This window comes from Malaclemys terrapin, chromosome 1 (genome assembly GCF_027887155.1).
Source record: "Malaclemys terrapin pileata isolate rMalTer1 chromosome 1, rMalTer1.hap1, whole genome shotgun sequence".
NCBI classification, from domain to species: Eukaryota; Metazoa; Chordata; order Testudines; family Emydidae; genus Malaclemys; species Malaclemys terrapin.
The window spans coordinates 62418923-62432986 of record NC_071505.1 but is presented as its reverse complement, the minus strand read 5'-3'; the positions used below and the strand labels follow the sequence as shown (position 1 = coordinate 62432986).

The window sequence follows — 14064 nt, the reverse complement described above, 5'->3', positions numbered from 1 at the left end:
AGGCTGCTATAGCAAGCTGGCACTTTGCCTTTGTTGGGTTCAGGGAAAGGATCACTGGAGCACACTGCTCTGCTGAAGGCCCATGTGCCACTGGCACTGCCCAACTGCACACACATGCCGTTTGGTTCACATTTCTCCAATACAAAACCTAAATTTACTGTACTGTCAATGTGCATTTAGAAACTTCATTATTGCAAGGAGTCATGATTTTTCAGAATTGCCTATTTTAATTATTATATTTATCTTATTAACAAGGGACTTTTAAGTATTACTGCAATGCAAATGATAATAATTTGATAATATATAGCATCATAAACACACACCACACTTCCCAGGTGCATGAGACAAAATGCCTGTCCCAAATTCCTTATGACCTAAGGCACGAATAATGCAGTGGGGTATGGGCCTGTGCAGAACCCCTCTGACTTTAAAGCGGCTAGGCACTGTAGGAGGTAGCAGTGGTCTTGTCACGCAAATCAGCTTGCAGAGTACAGGTTGAGTAAAGTCACAGTCAAATGCATACAGAGTAGGTGTTAGTTGGTAAAGCAAAGGGGTGCAGGCATCAGAGGACTGATTATTTCAAATATCTGTAAACTGTATCATTCTTTGTTTGGGTGACCAGATGTCCCGATTTTAGGGTCTTTTTCTTATATAGGCTCCTATTACCCCCCACCCCCTGTCCTGATTTTTCACATTTGCTGTCTGGTCACCCTATTCTTTGTCCTTAACCCGCAGAACAAAGTCCTCTTGAAGGAAGGGCTAGGTAAGGCACGTGCTACTGTACTTTGCTAAAAAAGGGGTTACAGGAACAAAGTGGTGGGGAAACTTTAGTGTCAGATGAAACTATATGCACTGTTGGTAAATATGATTTGGGTAAGGCTGAGCCACAAGCCAGGAGGCAGGCCGGGCTGCAGCAGCTTCCATGTGCACAGGACCTTTCACCAACCCCAGCCACCTCGCCCAGAGCCCACTCACTCACTGCAAGCCCTGGGAGCCAGAGGGACTGGGAGCCTTGCAGAAGGGCACGTGAGAAAGACACAAAGTTAAATGGTGTGTCCTAGAGAACACACACTGAATGAACACTGGGTAGTGTGTGCCCCAACACTGACCCCAGCAGCGTACTGCCACATGCTAAGAAAGGGCAGCTCCCTCCACCACACACCTCCCTGTACAGAGATCATTAAGCCTTGTTTCCATCACGCCTGCTCAGGGGTGCTGGAACAATTTGTATAGTGGGGCTGCTGAGAGCCACTGAACCAAACTTTAAAACTTGTATATGATGGAAACCACTTCAAGACACGGGGTACGGCAGTTCCATCATCTATGTGCCTGCTCCATTACCCCCCGTACTCATCCACACCCTGTGTTCCCTGCACACTCCACCCACTCCAATACCCCCTGTACTGACCCCACCATGTCCCCCGCACACTCCATCCCGCTCCATTACCCCCGGTACTCACCCCAGCTCTGTGTCCTCAATACACCCCACGTGCTCCATTACCCCCTGTACTCACCCTGCCCCGTGTCCCACACTCCCCACCTGCTCCATTAGCCCTATACTCACCCTACCCACACACCCCACCTGCTCCATTACCCCCTGTACTCACCCTGCCCCACACACACCACCTGCTCCCTTACCTCATGTACTCACCCTGCCCTGTGTCTTCAATACATCCCACCTGCTCCATTACCCCCTGTACTCACCCTGCCCCATGTCCCACACACCCCATCTGTTCCATTACCCCTATACTCACCCTGCCCACACACCCCACCTGCTCCATTACCCCCTGTACTCACCCTGCCCACACCCCCCACCTGCTCCATTACCTCATGTACTCACCCTGCCCTGTATCTTCAATACATCCCACCTGCTCCATTACCCCCTGTACTCCCCCTGCCCCCTCTCACCCCACGACGCCCCATTACCTTTATACTCCCCCCAGCACTCAATACACCCGCCCCCATTAGCCCCTGTACTCACCCCTCCCAAGTATCTCTCTGCCACTTATCCCCCATCTAACGCCTCTCTGGACAACCCGCCTCCCCAGTTCCTCCCATCCCCACCTGCGCCTCCCACACCCGCTCCCCGCCGGCACCCCCTCCCCGTTCCTTCCCCCCTTCTCCCCTCGCCTCCCTGCCGAGCACCGGGAAGTGCGGGCGAGCAAGGGAAGGACTCGGCGGGCTTCTCCGGCCCCCTCTGGGGGAGCCGCGCTGCCAGCCCGGCCTCGCCTCCCTGCTCCAGGCGCCTCCTAGCGGGGCTCAGCAGCAGCGCTGGGTGCCGGTGCCTTTCCCAGGCACGTCCCCCCTCAGCCGCGCTCAGCCCGACTCCCAGCCCCGCTCGCTGCTGCCAGCGGGCGAACCCACCCCCCGCGGCCAGCCAGAGCCTGCTGCCCAGAGCCAGTCGGCGCGGAGACACGCGGCGTGTGCGCGCGGGACCGGGCGAGGGGAAGGCAGCGCGAGGGAGCGCCCGGCGCCTTTCGGAGCAGCAGCAGCAGCAGCATGGCCGGTCCGAGCGCCCTCTGCTCCGCGCTCGGGCTCTGCAGCATCCTGAGCCTCTGGGCTCTGCCGGCGCGGGCTGCGCAGCGGCAAGAGGACACTCTCTACATGTGGATTGATGCTCATCAAGCCAGAGTCCTGATAGGTAAGTTGGGGCTCTACCCCCCTCGCATTAGCACCGGCTCTTTGCTCCAGTCAGTGTCTCCCTGGAGGCGCTTCAGCAACGTGTTTTCCAGCCCCATGAAACCGCCCTGCCTAGAGGCTTCAGTGAGTTACTTCTCCAAGCAGTTTGTTAACCTGCACTAGTGGGGCTCCTGCTGAAAGGCGTAGCCCTCCATAAAGACTAACCGATGCACTTGAGCTCTGTGTTTTAGCCGTGAAAACCGAAGTGCCAGTGGAAACTTTAGGTGGTTCAGACATTGTTGTTGCTTGTAGCATAGGAATGGGAAAGTTTATCCCAGTGGTTAGGCTTCCCAAGAACTCGGTGATAGCGATGATAAACATTCTCTACAGTAAAATGTTCATCATACATGAGAATCCTGCTTCATTTCCCTCTTTCCAGTCTGTATATTTTTGTTTTACAGGCTTTGAAGAGGATATTCTGATTGTTTCAGAGGGGAAAATGGCCCCATTCACTCATGATTTCAGAAAAGCCCAGCAGAGGATGCCAGCTATTCCAGTCAATATCCACTCTATGAATTTTACCTGGCATGCAACAGGAAGGGTAGGTACAGATTGAGACTGGAAGAAGAAAAAAAGTCCTCTTTAAATATGTTCAGCAGAGGCAAATATTTAATTTTTAGAATATTTTAGGAAACTATTTCTGATATGTGCCAAAAAGACACTAAAGAATGAGCCTTTGATCTAGAACCACCTGTTATAGGAATTATTTATCGAGCATGGAAAATGTATAATGCTTTAAATAAAGTCAGAATAAAACACTGTCCCTAACCCAACGAGTTTATAATTTAATTCAGACAACAAAATATGTGGTAACATGGCAGGCTGTGGACACATTATTGACGTGGAAATTATTATAAGGAAAATTCTTGGAAGAAGTAAATTTTAAAATGGGATTTTAAGAAGGAGGGTATGCTTTCTTTGCTGATAAACTAAGGATAAAAGAACCAACAAGATTAGACAACACAGGCTCATGAGGAAGACATTAGCTAGCCTTAAATGAAATTTTACAGGTCAACAGTCCATAATGTGGATACAATTTTGTTATTTTATTTTTTTAAAAAGCATAAGGTTTTAGCATATGGAGCTCTACTATGACTCATTTATTAAATACACACACGCTGTTTCAATATGCATAGTTGTGTTAAAATAGGAGCTGTATTGCCTAGATCTATTTCTACAAAGTATAATGGCAAAACTATGCAACGTTGCAATCTATTGAGCCCACAATTCTCTATTTAACTTTTTTTTACTGAAAAGATAAAGTATGCATAATTTGACAGACTGATAAATATGTTAAATTTGCATAACACTGCATCATGTTGGTCTAAAGTTATCATGGATACGGAGACATATTCAGCTTAACAGAAAAGAATTCTAAATAAAACAACTTTTTTTAAAAAAAAAGCAGTCTATGCATCTTATACAAGAGAATGTTCAATAAAAAAATCATGTACTTTTCAAAATATTCAGTGAATATTTTGGTTATAGTTTGGTCAACTTTATAACTATGCGAGTTTTCAATTGTTTAGAAACATTTTTTTTCAAAGTGGTCATTTATGATTCAGGAAATCTCTTACAGCAACTGTCATACCCTTCTATCTATGTTAAGTACTTAGTATCTGAATGCTTTGCACTCTTTAATATATTCATCATCACAAGACCCCTCTGAGGTAGGGAAGTGCTATCATCCCCATTTTACAGATGAGGACTGAGGCACAGAGAAGCAAAGTGACTTGTATGGGGACTGGGATCTATTTGTATCTATAGTTATAGAGAAAACAAAAATTATACCAGAGTGCTATTTAAGTAACTAGCCGTAGTTAACATGTCCCAGGACAGGCATGATTGTACTGCTGTCCATGAGGAAAAAAAATCTTATTGGGTAGTGGGATTGAGACATCAGAGAGAACCCAATTCCTTTTCCCTATCCTCTTTTTTTCTTTTCTGCTCTAAGTCCCCTCTTCTGCAACCCAGTGAACAGTTTGTTGGAAAGCTGTGATTGTAACATTTGAAATGCATGACACTGCTCACACGCTTAAAGTTAAGCATGTGTTTAACATCTCTACTGGATTGGGATCAGTGTATTCAGCACCTTGCAGGATGAAATCCCATTTGAACTGTGACAAAGCTGTTCAACAAATCATTCTTCTTTCTCTTTAATTTATTTACTGAAATCATATTAGTTAAAACTGCCTTGACATCCTTAAATATTTTAAAATTTAAAAAGTAATTAATCTACAGTTTCAATGGCTGTATATCTACACAAATGCTATTTGAATATCTCCCATGTCAAAATCAGATCAGAACTATCAAAGGAGTTTAATTTCTACAGAAACCGATTGGAATAATTTATTATTACATACTTCAGGTAAAAAAATTAAGATGAAGTGAAGGATTTAGTTAAGCATAAGACATAGCAATTATTTAAGGAGAAAAATGTTGATTTTTAAAAACACAAACCTTAATTCTGGAATTTTTAAGGTAAGGTAAAACAAAAATGATTGGAAAAAATAATATATGGAGATAAAGTACTATAAACAACCTTAACTGTCTCACTCCTCCTGTTTCTAAAGTAGTGTTAGCTTTCAGTCAAATAAATGCTAAAAATAACATAGGCTATTCATTTGGTGGAAAATATATAATCCTGTTTAGTTAGCACTTACTGCCCCTATCCACCTCCATCCTGTGCATACAGAGTATGTATACCTGAGCAGTTTGTTCCAATGGCTGTGGATACTTAAACATGATGTATCAGTGCAGATTAGGTAAGGAGTTCTAACTCACAGCCCAGACGGGGTGACTATGGTGACTTTAAGCCAGCCTCATGTCTTTCCAATCCTGGGCTGTTCCAAGGACTGGCAAGGCAGCCTCTCTGGGTTGCCTTCTGGGCTGCAGTGCTCCCTGAAATCTCCACAGTAGTGTGTGCTGTGGCCCACCCCCAACATGCCCTTCCTGTCCCAGTAGGTTCTCTGAGGCCAGCCTTACATCTGTCTTCCACAGTTTCTGTGCCAAGGATATCTTCCCCTGGTGGGAACCAGGGCTTTTTGACAGTGTTTATATATTGTTCCTGCCCTTTTTCCTGGTGTAAAGGGGTTGGAGCCAGTATAAGGGTCTTGCCCTAGATCTTGACAGTCCATAGTCAAAACTACAAAATTAATTAGCACTGTACTGCATCTAGCACACTGGGGTCCTGGTCCATGACTAGGGTTCCTACGCCCTATGGTAAAACCAATAAATAAGAATGATAATTTTGAAATAACATGCACATGCACCTAATTTAACTTAGTGGCAGTGCTAAAAGGACAGAATTAAGGTTGTTTGTGGCTTCAGAACTCCACTTTTCCAATATTTCCAACATTTGAAAAAAGTTTTTACTTTAAATTCACATTTTCAAATGTTTTCTTTTTATTTTAAATGTAATGGCTTTTACAAATATCTGTTGCACACTCCAGGTAAGTACTATGTGTTTGAAACCTTTACTCAGCCTTAGTTTTTGTCTGAGAATTTCCTTAGCTTTTCTTTGCAGTTGGACATTTTTGTTGTTTCTACATGGGGGAAAAAATCTTTGATGTAGGAACTGTTAAAGCCATTTTCATTAGTAAATGAAAAATGTTTGTTTATTTTAATTCTTGAGCAACTCATTGCGGATAAGGGACTTCAAAATTATGGCAAATTTTGTGGGGAGGATAACTAAATTAAGAGTCGATACTTCAAGGTTGTGAGCACTCTCAATACCCAGTGAGGTCAAGAGGAGCCACGCATACTAAGCTGCTCAGTCCACCTTATTTATTGGGACCTTATTTATTAAAATTCCACCCAGTATTACCTATGCTGTGTAAACTTTGTAACAGCTGTAGTTTTATGTTTAGAAAAATTGTACTTCAGAATGTTGTACAGATGTTCTGTGTTTAAAAAAAAAATGTTCCCACGGGATAATATTGTACATTGCATACATCTGTGTAACCACTAGAAGTCACTGGTGTTGCTTCATTTTTATATCCTGCAAAAGGTATAAGTGATTTGTGGGTCTATTCTGTTCTCTTCTTGATGCTGGGGGATGTGTGTGCAGAGCCTTCCTAATTTGGAGAAAAATAGTCCCTAGTGTGCTAACTTATGCTGCAACATGCTTTACTTTGCTCACTGGAGGGTAGTCCTACAGCATGCAGTTGGTAATAGCACTTCAGCAGTATTTAGCAATATCTGAGGGGGATATAGGTGCCAAACCTTCAAACACATATGCATATGCTTAACTTTACTAATGGGAGTAGTCCCCCTGATTTCAGTGGGACTGCTTTGGTAGTAAAATTAAGCATAGATATGAGTGTTTGCAGATCAGAATCAACATAAAGCAAAGGCTTTGTCAGTGAATAGGAGGTAAGTACTGGAGCATAAAGACAAAATAAGCATCTGATTAATTCAGTGGGCAGAAGAAGAGTCAAGATCAAAAACAAGTCGGGTTTTTTTGCTCCAACACTTACTGGTAACTGAATAATGCAGAAGCGGTGTCCAGTCTGTATGGTGAGATGGGGAGCATGTGTCACTCTATGATGTTTTTCAGCATACCTTCTGTTTTGCAAAAGGAGGCTTAGGAAAGGAGATAAAATTACAGCTCAGAGAGGCTGATTCTGATCTCATCCACATGGGGGTAAATCCAAAATAACCCACTTCATTGGAATTACTTTATATTTTTACTTATGTGACTGAGATCAGAATCTGGCTCAGAATGAAGGAATAAGAAAACATCTGACTATGTTAAAAGATTTATGTGCTTCCTCCCTCCCTCAGGAAGGTGAATAGACTACTTGTTATATACCATTATTGGCATAATGGGAGAAACATTTAAATATTACAACACCACTGATAAAATAAAGGGAAAACAAGAGGTGGTGGATTTCAGTTCAAATAATATTTCAGTGGAATCGCTGAACATAAATAAACACCTCATTTGTACATAGCAATTACAGCAGCAATTTTTATTATTTCTAAAATTGTCTAATGTGTACAGGCCACATTTTTTCTAATGGAATTATGACTGTTTTGGAAGTTATGATAAACGCGGTTGCATAACTTTGGACTCTTGGGATTTACAGTAGTACCTTCACTGTGGTTCATGTCAGCAAACAGAGGAAATACCTTGTTTTCTGACCTCTGTACCACAATTTCAATGTGAAATGTGAATATGTTTACATACAGTGGGCATGATTTTTAAAAAGGGGGTTCTTGTATCAAAAGCATAGCTCCAAACCTTTAATATTTAGATTCTATTCTGCTGTGGTATTTTGCATCTTGGTGTTGTAGACATGCCACCAGGGATCAAAGAGTAATGCTATAGAGATCCCACTTCATTTAGTAAAGCAGGCATGTGCCAGCCATCTGTTCTATCTGCTGATAGAAAACAGCAGTAAGTTTCTCAAAGTTTTGCCAAAAAAAAAAAAAAAAAAGCTTTATTGCTCAGTAGAAATGACTTACAAGGCACCTTATAAGCTACATCTGGTTTCCATAGTAATTTACATGGCATATATGTAAACTACACAATTACACTTTTTACACAGCAGTGTAGTTGTGGAAAATAAACCCTTCAATGGAATTTTCAGTGCTTATTCTTTTCTTTAAGAACATTGCTAAAAACAAAACAGAGATGTGCTTTGAATAAAAAAGCGGAAGTAATAAAACTTTCAATGTTTTTACAGAACTAGCTGTTGACAAATACTGGAATTAAAGGTACACCAAACTTTAAAATGATATACTGGAAAAAACAGATCTCTCCCTATGTTACTAACTACGCGTTTGAATTTTAGACCCCAATTTACTTTTCACTTATTGTGTTTATTTACTTTTACAGTGCTCTCAACTTGGAAAACAAATGACATCAGTTTCACATTGGTTTATAATCAATTTCCCTTTTAGGTTCCAAATACTGTAAAGTTAGGGTTGCAAACAGTGCAATGGAATGATTTGTATAATAAGAACTGTTTCCAGTAAAAACAATTAATGCATGAAAACATTTGTTTTGGCCCTAGGCATTGTGCACATCTTATTTTTGTAATATCTAAATTTTGGATCAATTTTGTGTTGACAGTATTCCTATCAAAGCATCTTATGTGCATTTAAACACATACCTGGGGCCCCATTCTCACATAGGCTATGCATAGATCTGTTATTTGACCTACATTTTCTGAAATGGTAAAATATTAGGTCATATTTACAATGTTTACATTACATTTGGTCAGTTTTATTTCTAATGTTGTGCCTACCTTAGTTAGGAGTAATGAGTTTTCAAAGCCACCTGAGTTTTCTTTTTACAGTAGTTTGAAAAATGTTTTCACCATATGGAAGTGGTAGATAATAGTTGAGTAGAATACTCAAAATAGATGCTTTAAGGGGTTTTGAAAGATCACATAAAGTCTGTTACATTTCCTATTATACCAATCAGGGTGAGAATACAAATTTCATTTTAGACATTTTTTTTTTGGAGGTGGAAAATCCCATTGGGTTAGTGAAGGACACCTTATTTTATTTCTGTAGTTAGTCTGAGGAAGATCTATTGATGTTAATTTTTTGGGTGATGCTTTGATAGGGCCCAATTCTGCAATGTGCAGAGTGTCTCCTATGAAATGCTGAATACTCTCCTCCTCCACAGAATGTACACTGCTGGCATCCATGGGAGTTAAGGGCACCCAGCTCCTTATAGGATCAAGCTCATATTTCCTGATTCTCTTCAGGGAAACCATAATCATACTGATGTTCTTTTTTAAGTTTATCCTTTTAGATTGACAGCCCTGGAGCATGAATCTTGTGTTTAGCCACATAATAGTACAGTACAGTGTACACAATATAATAGTGTGAGCTTCCTCACATTCCCCTGCTTCAGCTGTGTCCTAGAGGGAGCACCTCTTGCAATTCATTCTTTATGCCCCTTCAATCCTTGGCTTTGTTTCTAAGACTATCATCAAGGGGAAGAGGACGTAATGCCAGTACAATGGTGGTTTTTGTGAAGTGCATATGCTAGAGCTGGTCTGTAAACTACTGGGATATTCTGGAGCTGGCCTCAGGAGTTGCTGGTTACTCCCTGCAGAGCATTCCTGTATAGCTAGACTTTGAGGAGTGAAAGTTCTGGAATGGGTATCTGGCTGAAGACAGGAAAAATGGTTTGTGGGGCAACTGGAAATGGATCTGAGGCAAAGGAAGTTGGGTTTCAGTTCCAGCTCAGAGGGTAAGACAGGCTTGAAAGAAGAGCCCTACTGAAGTGGGGTGTAACTTTTGTGGGGCCCAACTTTTGTGGGGCCCTACACTGAAGTGAAAACAGCTTGAAGACGACATGGGGCCTACTTCTGATCTTGCATATGTAACTCACACACCTCCTGGGAGTGGTGTTCAGTCCCATCAGGTGGCACTGAGACCACTTAGAGAAAAAGAGATAAAATGAGTTTGCTCTACAGCCTTACCTAACAGCCAGTTGGTTTTTAGCTCATGCAGTAGAGGCTCCTGCACTAAGCTCCAGAGGCCCTAGGTTCAATCCCGCCTGCCGACGACCAGGGTCGGTCGGTGTTACACCTACACTTGTGACAGTCGGGAATAACTATTGAAATGAATGCAGTTATACTGATGTAAAAACAATGAGGGTGAGAGGAGAATCAAGCCCATGGTTTGGAGATCTACTGGCTCTGGAAAGTCTAAGTTACTGAAGACACCAACATCAGGGGCCTGATTCTCTGTTGCATTATACCACCTTAACAGCAGTGTACCTCCACTGGTTTCAAAACACATATGCCCTCTAACACAATTTGGACAGATTCTTTGATTCACTACGTTCACTTTGTGCCGCGTATGCAGCACAAAGTGAACTTAAACCAGGGGAGGAGAGGACATGTTGGGTATGGAGTTGGGGTGTAGTGGAGCCAAGCTCTTCTATGCCTGATCCTCTGCTGGTGTAAGGGCTGCTAGTTTCAGAAATCACTGTAGGGCCTTTGCTGCACTAACTTCCGCTGGTACTGGCTCACCAAGGTCCAGGGAACTACCATTGGCTTGCTGCAGCAACCGCTTGCCATTACATCTGAGTACAGCCCAGACATAGTAGAGAATCAGAACCCTTAAATTCAACCATACTATCGCCAACACTGCACTCAAAGTACTGAAAAAATCACATTGCATTGCTCAACCTTACCTCAGACCTCTAAATGTGTTTTGTTCATGACATTATAAATAGACATCTGAAACAGTGTGTATGTGTACATTTCACCGGTATTAGGGATGGTTTGGCTTGGTGCTGCATATTACACAGTTGATCTGACTTTTTTGAAAGTCATAGGGTAAATAGAAGTTTATTATGTTTTCAATAAGTTATTCTGAGTATGTGATCAGCAGCTTTGTATTTTTTCTCCATTTGGTTTGTGCAGCTGCCAAGGTTGTCATTCTGAGATAATTTGTCCTGGGAACTGGAATGGTGATTACATTACTTAATGTAGTAGTACTAGAAAGTGGTGCATTGCAGTGTGGGTGAAGTTCACTTCCTTGATATATGCACCAAAGTAATAGTACTGTTGTACTGAAAGTGAATATGTTGTAATGGGCTAATAATTGAAGACTGGTTTCAGTATTGGATGTAGTTGTTACCTTAACTTGCAACTTCCTTACTTTTAGTGTTTGCGTTTTTGTGGGAAATTGCACTTAAGCCAATTTAGTGTACATAAATATGAGGGCTGAGGACCCACGGCTGGTGGCTGGATGGGAGTGCTGGAGAGAGGGACTGGCCATGGTGAGCCGGGCTCAGCTAGTTTCATAAAGCAATAGAAGCCCGACTCTATAAATCCATGTGCTTTGAGATCCTTCTCTCTTCATGCAGTATCTTGCTAGCTGAGGTGCTTGAACTGACAGTGCCCTGGTTTAAAGAGGATGCTGCTGGCAGGATGTTCTCTCTGAAGGGCCTCGGACACTCGAACTGGGTCTCACAAGTGATCAGACAGAACCTGAATCTGTTAGTCTTCAGAGCACACAGCAAGATATGTCCCTTCCCCCACACTAGTAGGCTAAGAAAGGGGATACTAGGGTAAAGGTGTGTGTAGGGGTGGTTAATCCTAGATAGGTAAATAGTTTGTTCTTTATCTGGAGATTTATAAATATGTCTAGTGTACATTTGCAGAGAGCAAATGAATAGGAATTTGCTTGGCTTTTTTAAAACACTGAAGTAAATACAGTTACAAGGCAGCCTGACCTGCAGAAGGCTGCAGCATGACAAGTGTGCCAGCTTCAGTTTCCCTTTTTGTCTGTCCTTGAAAGGGGCATAGTCTTTCAGTGTCCAATACAAAACCTGCCTTTGGGCATAATTTATTCATATACACCAGTGCAGTAATTCCTTGTAGTAAAACCATTCTCCAGTTCTCACAGTAAATACATAGGGACACAAAAGTTTTTCCATTCCCTTCTCGAGGGACATCATCTCCTAGTCACCCATGTGAGAGTCAATAGCAGCACATTGTTCCCAGTTCCTTTTGCCCTTGATCCAAGACCCCAGTCTCCGGGCCTCCCTGTCTCAGAATGACCAGTCTCATGACTCTTACCACAGCCCTTCAAGTCAGGTCTCCTGCAATAGATCTTCCCACAATGTTCCACTACTGAGGCGTCTCTGTCTCCGAGTCCTACCACTGGTCAAGGAACCCCTCGCTAGGACCAACCCCTTGTTATGGGCCTCCTCCTCTCAGGTCTTCACCCCAAGTCTCCCTGCGTTGTTCCACCCCAAAGGCCTCCCCACAATCAGGGGTCCTAGCTTTGGTCAGTTCTCACCAGCAATTCTGTTCCAGCTCTCCTTAGGATTCAGCTTTTCTGCTGGGTCTCCTGTAGCTCTCTCCCAAGCCACTCTTGCCAGCTCTCACCAGCTGCTTCCTGTGTCTGGCTTCTCTCAGGCTCCTGGTCTCATCTGCCAGTCTCATTCTTCTAGGACCCAGATGCCCTCTCATAAATCTAACTGGGGTCAGCTTCTGAAAGGGCTAGCATCACCTTGTGACAAGTACATAATTTATATTTTGTTTTGTAAAAGTGCTTTTAGATCCTTCAAAATGGAAGTCACACTGATATATAGACAGTGAAAGGAATATGAAAAGAATATAAAAAGAGGAACTGGTAAGGAAGTGTTGGGTCTGAGACAGAGAGGACCAGAAGTGTGGACTGAACAACACTGAAGTAGGCCCCTGTGAGCAGCCAAGCCTGAAAAGAAGACTTGGACTGGACTTTTGTTATCTTACAGTTTTGTTTGTTAATGAGTCATACCCCAAGGAAAAAGGTACCTTTTGACACACCATGGGGCACATGGACTGTGTCTTAAAGCAGGCAGGAAATTCACCTACCAACCAGTCTGTACATTGAACTGCGATCATAGAAATGTAGGACTGGAAGGGATCTCAATAGATCATCTAGTCTAGTCCCCTGCAATGAGGCAGCTCTAAGTATGTAAATAGATAACTAGACCATCCCTGACAGGTATTTGATTCACCTGTCCTTAAAAACCTCCAATGACAGAGATTCTATAATTTCCCTAGGTAATTTGTTCCAGTGCTTAACTACTATTACAATTTGGAATTTTTCCTAATGTCTAACCTAAATCTCCCTTGCTGCAATTTAAGCTCATTGCTTCTTGTCTGATCTTCAGTGGTTAAGAACAATTTATCACCCTCCTCTTTATAACAACCTTTTACATACTTGAAGACTTATCATGTCCCCCCTCAGTCTTCTCTTCTCCAGACTAAGAAAACCCAATGTTTTCAGTCTTTCCTCATAGGTCAGGGGTGGCCAACCTAAGCCTGAGAAGGAGCCAGAGTTTACCAATGTGCATTGCCAAAGAGCCACAGTAATATGTCAGCAGCCCCTCATCAGCTCCCCATCCCCCGCTCACAGCACCTCCCACCCACCGGCAGCCCTGTCGATCAGCACCTTTCCCTCCCTCCCCACATCTCCCTATCAGCTGTTTCAGGGCATGCAGGAGGCTCTGGGGTGGAGAGGGAGGAGCGAGGGCATGGCAGGTTCAGGGGAGGGGGCAGGAAGGGGAGGAGTGAGGGCAGGGCCTGTGGCAGAGCCAGGGGTTGAGCAGTGAGTACCCCCCCACACACACACGCACATTGGAAAGTTGGCGCCTGTAGCTCCAGCCCCGGAGTCGGTGCCTATACAAGGAGCCGCATATTAACTTCTGAAGAGCCGCATGTGGCTCTGGAGCCACAGGTTGGCACCCCTGTCATAGGTCATGTTTTCTAGACCTTTAATCATTTTTGTTGCTCTCCTCTGGACTTTCTCCACATCTTTCTGGTGCCCAGAACTGGACACAGTACTCCAGTGGAGGCCTCATCAGTGCTGAGAAGAGTGGAAGAGTTACTTCTCATGTTTTGCTTACAACATTCC

The 14064-nt window shown here is 43.2% G+C and overlaps 1 protein-coding gene across 1 annotated transcript in view; it reads left to right on the top strand.

Annotated features, from left to right (window-relative positions):
- Positions 1 to 2220: 2220 nt before the first annotated feature.
- WIF1 (WNT inhibitory factor 1) overlaps positions 2221 to 14064 on the top strand; it is a 52787-nt gene continuing 40943 nt past the window's right edge. The window contains exons 1-2 of the mRNA XM_054016183.1: positions 2221 to 2641; positions 3081 to 3220. Of these exons, the coding sequence (XP_053872158.1) occupies positions 2500 to 2641; positions 3081 to 3220 (282 nt within the window). The 5' untranslated portion in view covers positions 2221 to 2499. The remainder of the gene's footprint in view (positions 2642 to 3080; positions 3221 to 14064) is intronic.